General features: G+C 39.4%; 1 protein-coding gene across 1 annotated transcript in view; it reads left to right on the forward strand.

Annotated features, from left to right (window-relative positions):
- Positions 1–11,716: 11,716 nt before the first annotated feature.
- DSTN (destrin, actin depolymerizing factor) overlaps positions 11,717–13,108 on the forward strand; it is a 55,818-nt gene continuing 54,426 nt past the window's right edge. Inside the window, exon 1 of the mRNA XM_037131052.2 lies at positions 11,717–12,098. Within this exon, the coding sequence (XP_036986947.1) occupies positions 12,096–12,098 (3 nt within the window). The 5' untranslated portion in view covers positions 11,717–12,095. The remainder of the gene's footprint in view (positions 12,099–13,108) is intronic.

Here is a 13,108-nt window from a genome sequence, read left to right on the forward strand (position 1 = left end):
ATCCCACCAACTTCAAGTTCTGTACCCAGCAAAATTATCTTTCAAAAGTGAAGAAGAAATAAGGACCTTTTCAGACAGACAAATTGAGTTTGTTGCCAATAGACCTACCTTGCAAGAAATTTTTTTTTAAATTTTTTTATCCTCACCAAAGGACATGTTTAGAGACATGAAAGGGGTGGGGAAGAGAGAGAGAGAAAGAGAGAAAGAAACATCAATCAGGTGCCTCCCATATATACTTCAACCAGGGATTGAACCTGCAAACTAGGTATGTGCCCTGACTGGGAATGAAACTGGCCAACTTCTGGAGTATGGGACAATGCTCCAACCAACTAAGCTACCCAGCCAGGGTGCAACAAATGTTTTAATAAGTTCTTTAGCTAGGAGAAAAATAATATAGGTGAGAACTCAGATCTACATAAAGAAAGAAGGAACACTGAAGAAATAAGTGAAAGTAAAATGAAAATTTTTATTTTTCTTATTCTTAATTGATCTAACAAATAAGTTTATTCGAATAGTGGCAACAATGTATTTGATTATATATGTTTTCGTATATCTGTGTGTGTGTGTAGACATGGTTAGGAATGCTTCAGGTGACATAAATGACTATAATGATAGGAATGATTTAGTATTATTGTATTATTATAAGAAGTGGTAGAGTGTTACTTGAAAGTAAACCTGGATTCACTGTAAAGCTACACTGCAAACTTGAGGGAAACCACTAAAGAAAGTAAAAAAAAAAAAGTAAAATTTATAAGCCAAGAAAGGAAAAAATGTCATCACATAAAATTCTCAATTAAAACTTCAGAAGGTAGAAAAAGAGTGTATGACAAAAATAGGAAGAAAGTTCAAGGGTAACAAATAGAAAACAATAACTAATATTGTAGACATTAATCCAACTATGTAACAATTTTGAATGTCAATGGTCTAAATGTATAAATTAAAAGAGATTTTCAGAGTGAATTGAAAAACATGACCCAAATATATGTTGTTGACATGAAATCCATTTTAAATATAAAGACACATATAGATTAAAAGTAAATGGATGTAAAAAAACAAGTAAATGGATGAAATCAAAATACCATGCAAATATTAATCAAAAGAAAGCAGAAAGAGCTATGTTAACTTTACACAGAGCAGACCTAAAAGTTATTAGAGATAAAGAAAAGGCTGGCTGGTGTAGCTCAGTGGATTGAGCGTGGGCCTGCGAACCAAAAGATGGCGGTTCTATTCCTAGTCAGGGCACATGCCTGGGTTGCAGGCCAGTTCCCAGTGGGAGACGCATGAGAGGCAACCATACATTGATATTTCTCTCCCTCTCTCCTTCCCTTCCCCTCTAAAGATAAATAAATAAAATTTAAAAAAAAAGAAACTCTTATGAAAAAAAAAAAAGAAGGTCATTATATAATGATAAAGGGGTCAATTCTCCAAGAAGACACAATTCTTAATGTGTATGCACCTAAAAACAGTTAACTACACGAAGAAAAAAACTGATACAACTGAAAGAAGAAACAGATGGTTGAAGGCTTAACATCCCTCTGTCAGAAATGGTTAGGTCCAGCAGGTAGAAAAATCAAGAAAATCGGAAAGCAATCTATATGATACCATACACACAGCATAAAATCATTACACAAAACACCAACAAAAGCAAAATACAACACAAAACACTTGCACAAGGTTTATTTCTCTGTACGGCTATAGACCAAAGTAATCACTGTGGTTACCTGTGAGGAGGTAACTGAGACTATGGGAAAGGAGAGCAGAAGTGCTCAGGGAGCTTTCCTTTATTGTATTGATGAACATTTTATAATGAGAATATATTCACATCTTACTTATATGCTCAAATTATTTTTTTAAAAAGGGGCTATACACATAAGCAAGGGAATAAATAGGTGAACTTGTGGGGAGGCAGAGGAGAAACTACAGAAATTTTTTCAACATGATATACTGTCTTGCCAAAACCCTCTTTCCAGTCTATTGATTAACATGCATATATCTCCCTCTTCAAGCTCCCAATTATATAATATTCTTCCCTGCTACTCGTGTATGTCATAAGTGAAAGTACCTATATGTTCACAGATTAAGTATGCAAAAACATATTACATATGTTTCCTAAATGAAAAGTAGAATACACCTACCTTATATTTAAGAAGAGACCTTCTTTCAAAACTTTTTCCTTCTTTGGGATAAGGAGGAATGAAAATATGCAGCAAACCTATGTGTAAATGCAGAAGTTCAATGGGACCTTAAGAAAAATGGGGTTTTACCTTAGGTTACAGTAAACTGATACATAAGATTGTCTGATGAATTGTAAAACATCTTCAGATATTGGCTTACTTTGAACTATACTATCAGGGGCTATGCTAGATCCTATATAAAATGAATCCTAAACACCCCTTGTCCTCAAACTTCAGTCTAATCTGGTGTTGGTGGTAATATATGAGGTCTGTCTAGAAAAAGTACAGCCATTATTAATATAAGAACAGTTTGCACAACACTGATGTAACCTGGCAGCCAAAGTGAGTGGATTGGAATGTGCATGTGTGAACAATGACAACTTCACTGTACTAGTCAGTGGGGGTGGTAAATGATATTGAGCCTATGTACTGTGTGGCTGCCACATTCAAAATGACTGAACGAGTAGAGCAATGGATCTGCATCGAATTTTGCATTAGTCTTGAATATTCCTCCACAGAAACTATTTGCATGATTCAGAAAGCAACAACTATGGGCAACCTGTGATTGGCAGCGTCATCATTAAAATGCTACTGTTCATGCATCAGATCTTATGCAGAGTTTTTTTGGCAAAGCATTAAATCACCCTGGTGACTCAGCCCTGCTACAGCCTAGATTTGGCACACAATGACTTCTGGCTTTTCTCAAAACTAAAACCACCTTTGAAAGGGAAGAGATTTCAGACTGTCAATGAGATTAAGGAAAATACGATGGGAAAGCTGACAGAGACTGGGAGGATTGCATGAGGTCTCAAGGTGCCTACTTTGAAGGGGACTGAGTCATCATCGTCCTATGTACAATGTTTCTTGTATCTTGTATCTTCTTCGATAAATGTCTCTATTTTTCGTATCACATGGCTGGATACCTTCTGGACAGACCTTGTATAAACAATTACAATTGTTAGTATAGCTATACTAACAATAGGGAAAAACTATAAAATTTTGCTATTTAAAGCCGCAGACTGGCAGTATTTGAATTACCTAGGGTCAACTGAGATTCCAGCCCTAACCCTCTGAAGCTGCATTTTAACATGATCTTCAAGTGAACAGGATGCTCATCAAGATTTGAGAAGTAGGGAACTGCGGGATTATAGAAGGAGCACTACTGGTCCATTGGGAAGTGGTCAGAGGTCTGCAGACTATAGGGTTATAGGAACATTTCGGGCTGAGAAAGGAGCAGGCTCCTGATTATGGCAGTTAGAGTAAGAAGGGTTCTGGGAGAAAACTGGACACTTTGGAAGTTGTAGGAGGCAGTTAAAGTAGGCTGAGGCAAAAAGGCCAGGCTGACCTACTGAGAATTCTGGTGGAAGCCATAGAAAAATTTAAACAGCAATGTGACAGGATCAGATTTTTATGTTTGGACATCACTCTGGTGGCAGCATGGAGAACAAAATGAAGAAGAGTGTCTGGAACAGGCAGACTGTATACTTAAATGAGGACAATTCAATTTGGGACTACAAAGGAGGTCTTGAGAACTTAGAGGTAGAGGTGGGTATTGAGTCCTAACAAAGAGAAACAGTGTTCCAGCTGCAGGTAGATACAGGAAGTTTCTTTCTTCTCATAGTACCCAACCAGTGGATTAGCAACACTTGGGAATTGTTAGAAATGCAAATTCTTCTGTCCTACCTCAGATATACTGTGTTAGAAAATCTGGTGGGTGGGGCACACAAATCCAATTCTGAGTAAGCTCTTTTTAAGTGAGAACCACTGCTAAGCCTGTCAAAAATCTTGTAGCAGATTGTATAGGCTTAGAATAGTCACAACTTGTTTCCTTAAAAAGAAAAGAAACAAAAAGAACATGATGAATACAATCAAACCAATGTTCTCAATTGGTTCTTAATTTGTTCAATTTGCAACTGAAGAGGCAGAAAAAGAGGGAAGATATTCCTACTTCACTAATCAAGGAAATGTTTGGGAAATGGGAAGAAATGCAGTTTTATTGAGAAATATCACCCCGAAAAAGTAGCAAACCCTGCAATAAACTTGCACAATGACAAAGCAGTGTTTCACTTCAGGCAAGCAAAACCAAAAATCATTGAGAAGGTTTTTAGTGAGACAGAAGCCAAGTAAGCCTGAAGCAAGATCTGGTAGTAGAACAAAGAGACAAAAGAGAAAAAAAACCCAGAAGACCAACTACCTGACATTTTTTACGGAAGAGGACTCCCTTTCCAAACAATAACATCCCTCCGTCCCTCCTGTCCATATTCAGTCATCAATAGCTCTCAACATTAAAGTTCTAGTGTGTACAAAATTTTTCATTTTTTACTGTATATTTCATTTCATTTTTGTTAAATTTTCATTTACACTTGATGTCCTTTTTGTTTTAAAGTGTTAATTTATAGATTCAACATTGAATTAGCCATGTACTGTATATAAAAAGGTTAAAACTGGCAATTATTTGGAGGTCCACAACAAATTAATTCAATTTACATTATTTTTAATGGGAAAAATGATTTGGCTTTCAAACTAATCGCTTCTCGAATAGCCTTCTGGAATAAATGAAGTTAAGAGAACTGAGGTTCCACAGCTACGTTGGTCAGAACAGAAGTCACAAACAATGCCCAGGAAAAAAAAAAGAAGAAAACACACGGACAATCCTGTCCAAAAAACCTTACATTTGGAGAATTAAAATAGTTTGGTAGTAATCATGATGTTCTCAGTAGCTTAATTAAATAAAACCTAAAATAAAATTAAGCAGGGATCCAAGATGGATTAGGAGGGAGCTACATTAACTTCCTCCCGGTACATACTGGAATTACAACTAAATTATAGAAAAATCATCCTGAATAACCAAATGAACACTAGCTGGAGGGAAGCCTTGTAACCAAGGACTTACAGAAGCCACACTGAAACTGGTAGAAAGTGCAGAAATGTGAGAGGGCTGGCTGGGCTCCAATTGGTGGCAGTTGAAGTTCCGGAGGTATATCTCAGCTATAGGGGGTTCCCTCTAAAAACTATGGGGTCTAAACCCCAAGACAGACTCCCAAGCCTATAGCATCACAACTGGAAAAAATACCTACCTAACATCCAGCTGTGAAAACAATGGGGTTTCCGTCTGCTAGAAAAAGACAGCCAGAAACACAGTCACTCTCTTAAAGGGTCAACCCATAAAATTTCATTTGTAGCCACTTACTGTGGGCTCCAGTGAAGAGAGGGCAGAGCAAACTAAAGCAGCATGAGGAGAGTCTGGGGCTGGGAGACTGGAGAGAGAGCTGAAGGGTTAGCTGCCAAACCACTGTGCTCAGTCATCCCCCTATACTGCAGAAGCTGTCTTTCTGGGGCAGATCACTCTTCTCCAGATAGCATCAGCTTAGGGGAAACAATAGCCTCAGCCTAGGAATCCCTACTGCCCCACTGTGTGGAACTTCAGCTCTGCTGAGATGGACAGCCAGAGTCTCTTTCAGTGACAAGGACAAACAGACAGCCTGTAGGCAGAGGCTGACTGTAGGTGCTTTGAGGTTTTTGCTGACACACTCTGGGAACAGTGAAGGTAAAAGCTGGTCTTGGTGCATAGCTTTCCCCAAGCACCCAGCCCAGCAGAGGGAACCTAAGGAACAACGATAGCTCCAAACACACTGCCCATGGATAGTCATAGGCAGTGACTGACATAGGCCTATACCAGAGTCTTGCAAGTCTACCTAATACAAACAAACAAACAAACAAACAAACAAACACAAAGAGGCAGCCAAAATGGGAAGACAAAGAAACAGGCCCCAAATGAAAGAACAAGAGGATATTCCAGAAGAGCTAATAAAATGGGGCCATGCAATTTCTTAGATATAGAGCTAAAAGTAATGATTACAAAAAAGTTCGACAGCATTAAAAAGGACACATAGATGATAAAAAAAAGACCAGACAGAAATTAAAAATGTAATACCTGAAAAAGTAATACCCTGGAAAGAATAAACAGTAGATTAGATGACACAGAGGACTGAATCAGCAATTTGGCAGACAAGGTAGAAAACAACACCCAGGCAGAGCACCGAAAAGTGAAAAGATTAGTAAAAATGAGGATAGTATAGGGACCACTGGGACGACATGCAGTGTAACACCATCCATATCATAGGGGTACCAGAAGGTGAAGCTAGAGCACAGGTATTGAGAACCTGTTTGAAAAATAATGACCAAAAATTTCCCTAACCTGCTAAAGGAAGAAGACACACAAGTCAAGGAAGAGCAGAGAATCCCAAATAAGATGGACTCAAAGAGGCCTACAACAATACACATCATAATAAAAATGGCAGAGCTTAAAGACAAGAAAAGAACCTTAAAACCACAAAGACACAGGGAGTTCCCATAAGACTGTCATCTGCTTTCTCACAGAAACATTTCAGGCCAAAAGGGATTGGCAAAAATACTAAAAATGATGAAAAGTAAGGACCTACAACTAATGCTACTTTACCCAGGAAGGCTATAATTTAAAATTGAAGGAGAAATAAAGAGCTTCCCAGACAATAAAAAGCTAAAGGAGTTTCACCAAACCAGTACTGCAACAAATGGCAAAGGGCTTGCTGGAAGAAGAAAACATAGGAACATAGTTAAAAAATAAAATGGTAATAAATAAATACATATATATTAATAATCACTTAAAAGTAAATGGTTTAATCAGGCTGTACAACCCTTTGGAGTCTCTGTGCCACACTGGAAGGAGAGTTGTTTTGGGCCACACAATAGAGACATTGTGATATATAATCACAAAAAATCTCATAATGTTTTAAGTAAATTTACAATTTTGTGTTGGGCCGCATTCATAGCCATCCTGGGCTACATGAGACCCATGGGTTGCAGGTTGGACACCCCTGGTTAAATGATCCAGTCAAAGGACACAGCGTAGTTGAATGGATAACAAAACAAGACACATATACACTGTCCCCAAAAGACTCACCTCAGAACTAAAAATACACAGAGACTAAAAGTAAGAGGATGGACAAAAATATTTAATGCGAATGAAAAGGAAAAAAAAAAGCTTGGGTAGCAATACTTAAATCTGACAAAATAGACTTCAAAACCAAGGCTATTATAAGAGACAAAGAAGGATACTAGATAATGAAAAAGGTAACAATCCAAAAGAAGATTGTTACCTTTTTATGTACTCAACACAGGAGCACCTAAATATGTAAAACATATGTTGATAAGTAAAAATTAAGATATTGACAGAAATACAGTCATAGTAGGGGACTGCAAACCCTATTGATATCAATGGATAGATCTTCTGGATAGAAAATAAACAAGGAGACAGCAGCCTTAAATGACACACTGGATCAAAAGGATTTAATTGATATCTATAGAGCATTTCACCCCAAAGCAGTAGAATACACATACCTTTCAAGTACACAAGGAATGTCTTCTAGGATATACCACATTTTAGTAAGAAGTCTCAATAAATTTAAGAAGTCTGAAATCATATCAAGCATCTTCTCTGACCACAATGCTACGAAACTAGAAATCAATCACAAGAAGAACACTGAAAATACACAAAAAGACATGGAAACTAAATAACATTTTCAAAACAATGAATGGGTTAACAATGAGATCAAGGAAGAAACTGAAAGTTACCTTGAAACACGTGAAAATGTGAACACAAGAACCTAAATTTTATGGGACACAGCACTCATAAGAGGGGAATTCATAGCATTACAAGCCTACCTCAGAAAATGAGGGAAAAACTCAAACAATCTAACTTTATACTTGAACAACAACAAAAAAAGCAACAACAATAAACAAAACTCAAAGTGAGTAGAATGAAGGAAATAAAGATCAGAGCAGAAACAAATGAGTGTCAAAAAAAAAAATACAAAAGATCAATGAAACCAAAAGGTGGCTATTTGCAGAGAAAAACAAGACGGAAAAATATTTAACCAGGCTCATCAATGGGGAAAAAAAAGAAAGAATGGATCTAAATAAATACAATCAGAAATAAAAGAGGAAAAGTAACAACTGACACCAAAGAAAGACAAAGGATTATAATAAAATATTGCAAACAATTATATGACAACAAATTCAATGATCTGGAAAAAATGGTTAAATTCCTAGAAACAAACAATCTTGCAAAACTGAATCAGGAAGGATCACAGAATCTGAATAGACACATTTCACCTAGTGAAACTGAAGCAGTAATCAAAACACCCAACAAACAAAAGCCCCGGACTGGATGACTTTCCAGGTGAATTTTATCAAACATTCACAGAAGATCTAACATCTCTCCTTCTCACAGTATTCCAAAATATTCAAGAAGAGGGAAGACTCCCAATCTCATTTTATGAGGCCAGCATTATCCGAATTCCAAAACTAGATAAAGTCACTACAAAGAAAAAAATTATAGGCCAAATCCCTAATGAACATAGATGCTAATATTTTCAACAAAATATTAGCAAACCAAATATAGTGATACATCAAAAAGATCATATACTATGATTAAATGGGATTTATTCTGGGGCTGCAAGGTTGGTACAATATCCACCAATCAATAAACATGATATACCGCATAAACAAAATAAAGGATAAAAACCACATAATCATATCAATAGATGTAGAATAAAGCATTTGATAAAATCCAGAACCCATTTTTGATAAAAATGCTCAGCAAAGTGGTAATAGAGGGAAATTACATCAACATAATAAAAGCCATGTATGACAAACCCACAGGCAACATCATATTCAATGAGCAAAAACTACAAGTGTTCCCCTTAAGATCAGGAACAAGACAGGGATGTCCGCATTTGCTCGTCTTATTCAACATAGTTCTAGAAGTCCTAGCCATTGCAATCAGGTGAAAAGAAATAAAAGACATACAAATTGGAAAGGAGGAAGTAAAACTCAAATTTTATATGCAGATGACATGATACTGGATGTAGAAGACTCTAAAGATTCTATCAGAGAACTACTAGAATTGATAAATGAATTCATTAAAGTAGCAAGATACAAAATTAATATCCAGAAATCAGTTCCATTTTTTATGTCAATAATGAACTATCAGAAAGTGAAATTAAGAAAACAATCCCATTCACAATTGCTTCAAAAAGAATAAAAATACCTAGGAATAAATTTAACCAAGACTGTTAAGATCTGTACTTGGAAAATGATAAGACACTAAACAAAGAAATTGAAGACACAGATAACTGGAAGCATATACCCTGTCCATGGGTAGAAAGAATTAACATTACTAAAATGTCCATACTACCCAAAGCAATCTACAGATTCAACCCAATTATTATTAAGATACCAATGACGTATTTCACAAAACTAGAATATTCCAAAAATTTACATAGAACCACAAAAGACCAGGGAGTGATCTTGAGAGTGTATAACAAAGTTGAAGGAATCACACTAGCTAATATCAAACTAACATATAGATCAATGAAACAGAATAGAGAGCCAGAAATAAACCCATGTCTTTTATAGTCAATTATTATTTCACAAAGGAAGCAAAAACATAAATAAGCTAAATATAGTTTATTCAATAAATGGTGTTGGAAAAATAGGACATATTCATGCAAAAAACAATGAAGCACATCTTCTTCATTCAAGCACACAAGAATATGCTCAAAATGGATCAAAGACTTAAATATTAGACTTGAAACCATAAAAATCCTAAGAAAACACATGCAGTAAAATCTCATACATTGTTTGTAGCAACATTTTTTCTGATATGTCTCCTCAGGCAAGGGACACAAAGCCATAAACAAACAAATTGAACTACATCAAACTAAAAAGTTTTTGCACAGCGAAGGTTTGTTGATGATTATCAACAAAATGAATGGGCAACCCACTGAATGGGAGAACATATTCGCCACTACATCTGATAAGGGGTTAATATTTAAAATTTATAAAGAACTTTAAATCCAACACTAAAAAAACAAACAACCCAATTAAAAAATGGGCTAAACACCCCATTAGACACTTCTCCAAAGAGGACAAATGGCCAAGACACTTGAAAAGATGCTTAATGTCACTAATCATCAAGGAAATGCAATTTAAACACACAATGAGATATTACCTCACACCTGTCGAAACAGCTACCAAAAAAAATCAACAAGTGTTAGTGAAAATGTGAAGAAAAGGGAATCCTACTGCACAGTTAGTGGGAAGGCAGGTTGGTGCAGCACCGTGTAATGCAGTATGGATTTACCTTAAAAAATAAAAATGGATCTGCCTTACGACCCAGTGATTCCACTTCTGGGAATGAGTCCTAACAAACCCAAAACACTGTTTCAAAAGAATATATGCACCCCTATATTCACTGCAGCAATATTGACAATAGCCAGCATTTGAAAGCAGCCCAAATGGCCATCAACAGATGCATGGGGGGGGGGGGGGGGGGACATCCCTATCACACATTTACAGAATGGAATACTACCGGCAGAAAAAATGAAGAAAATCCACATGGCTGGACCTGGAGAACATCATGCTAAGTGAAATAAGCCAGTCAAAGAAAGACAAATACCATATAATTTCACCCTTGTGTGGAATCTAATGAACAAACTGAACTAACAAGCAAAACGTAGACATAGTCATAGATAAAAAGCAGGCTGATAGCTTTGGGATCGGGATCAGGAGTTTGGGGATGGAGGAATCCAGGAAAAAAGAAAAAAAAAAGAACTCACGTTAGGGGTTCTTTCACAACAGTGTGGTGATGGCAAGGCCAGGGTTGAAGGTGGAGAAGGTATAGGAGTGATAAATGGTAATGGAAACATACAATAAAAGAACAAAATACAATGACATAATAAAATTAAGTAATCATCCCACTTGTAAATTCTTTCTATTCCCTCTATTGCCACAAAAACACCTTCATGAAAAACGCTAGGATTCCTTTTGGTCCTTTGAAAACTGTGTTTCTGATGCAACCGCCCGTTAAAAAAACACAATCCCAAATTTAAAACCCCCAAAACGGAGCAGCAGGGCTGGCGCAGTCATCTCAAGAGAAGTGGACAGTTTCCCAGCCACACCCCTGTGGACCGCCAGGCCTCCTTCCTCAGGCTGTTCCCAAAGATAAATAAATCTCTCCGTGTTTTTTCCAGACCTGAAATTAGCAGTGACTCAGAGCACTCGGTGTGGCCTCAGTCGCCTCGGAAAGGAGGAAAAATGTGCAGATTTTCTCCTTCAGGCAAAGGCTGGACTTGCCCGGCAGGACCAATCAGGGGAGGATGGCGGGAATCGCACCAAAGTAGGTAAAAAAATGTGGGATAGCGTCCCCGCACAGCCCGCGACTGTGCTCGCACAGATCTTGTTTTAAACTCCCTCCCCGGCGGCCCCGCCCACTGCCTACTCCCTCCCTCTTCTTCTTTCCCCACCCCATCCAGGCCCCGCCCCTTAACGGAGGCGCACACCTGGCCAGGTAGCTACTTCCTTGTAAGGCCAACGGTTTCGCAGTGGGCGTGGCGCCCTATTGCCCCGCCTAATGGTTGGGAGCTGCGTCACCCGCCTCACGTTATGCGTCATCCGCCTCACGTTATACTTCGCCCGACCCTCGCCCTCAGGTGCCAGTGCAAACTCCGCCTCCTGTACCCTAGTAGAAGACAGAGAAAAGACCCATGCCTTCCTCCCATTGGACCCGAGGTAGTAAGAGTGGATCCCAGTTTCCAGAAGGTTAGGAACTCATCCCGCCCGTGGGTTGTTCCTAGGGCCACCTGGGCGGGGCGTTACCAGCCCCAGCGGTTGCGGAGCAACGGCGGATCGCGCGTGACGTGCGCACTGTCGTGTTGGGGCCGGAGGCGCGCGTCCGCGCGCCCGTCCACTGGTAGGCTCGCTCCCCGCGTAGCTTTCTGGGTTTGTCGCTCTGTCCAGCTTCCCTGAGGAGGACGTTCAACAGCAGACTCAGCATCCGCCGACTTCTTTCCCCACGTCCGTGCTACCGCCGCGGCGAAGATGGTGAGCGGGGGGGGCGGGGGGGGTGGATGGGGGGAAGAGCGAGGCGGGGGCCGGTCTAAGGGGCCAGCGCCGTCTCCCTGTCCAGGGGGGACCCAGTCCCTGCTGCTGTCTCCCGACCGGAGGGGGTTTAGGGCGTCTGCCGCCCGCTGGGGCCCTCGTTTTGGGGCGGCTTCCCCAGCCACTACGTTGGTTGCAGCTGCAGTTCGACTGCCGCGTCGCCTCAGTTGTTTCTCCCGCCCGGGCCTTGGTACCACTGGCCGGGTTTGAGCCCCTCCCCCCTCAGTGAAATCAGTGGGGTGGGGGGCGTCAGAATCCTGTGTGGGCCTTGTTTCCCCAAAGCCCGGCACAGAGGCGGCCAGTGACTAGTGCGAATTTCGCCTGAGAGGTCTGTCCATCTCGATGAGGAAAATAAGGCCTTTACTGAACAACCCTAGAGAGCGGAATGACCACTACGAGCCCGACCCTGGCATGATTAGGAACGGGTGGCCTTGCAGCCGCTTTGTTTGTCGTATCTGGCCATCAGCTTCCACCAGCACTCTCGTCGTGCTTGTCAAGCTTGGCAGTATCTCTTTTAACCCTCGCCTCCCCAATCTTTCCATGTATGGTTATAAATTTTCTTTTACCTCTAAACAGTTTGGCTGTGCCAGAACTTAATATGCAAGGTGTGGGCACGATGCTGGGATGCTAATAAAAACAAATGAAAAAACCTTAAAAAAATTTATTAAATTATACAAGTCTCTAAAAAGTAAACAAGCTCAGTATATGCTAGGTGATGGATACTTTGCTTAATTTACATATTTTTCCCTCTACGCTGTAATTCCAGTTTGCTGTAAAATAGTATTCTTAACGGGACAATCAAGTAGAACATTTTGTCAAGTAGAACATTTGCACACGCTATTACCATTTTTGGTCAATGATTTGCAGGCAAAAGCTTACCAGACTTTGCTATAAATATTACACTGTTTTTACATCTGTCTGCCTGGAAGCAGTTGGTACCAGCTTATCTGCAT

The sequence above is a fragment of the Artibeus jamaicensis genome, unplaced genomic scaffold, assembly GCF_021234435.1.
Source record: "Artibeus jamaicensis isolate MK-2021 breed Jamaican fruit bat unplaced genomic scaffold, CSHL_Jam_final contig_65, whole genome shotgun sequence".
In the NCBI taxonomy this organism is placed as follows: domain Eukaryota; kingdom Metazoa; phylum Chordata; class Mammalia; order Chiroptera; family Phyllostomidae; genus Artibeus; species Artibeus jamaicensis.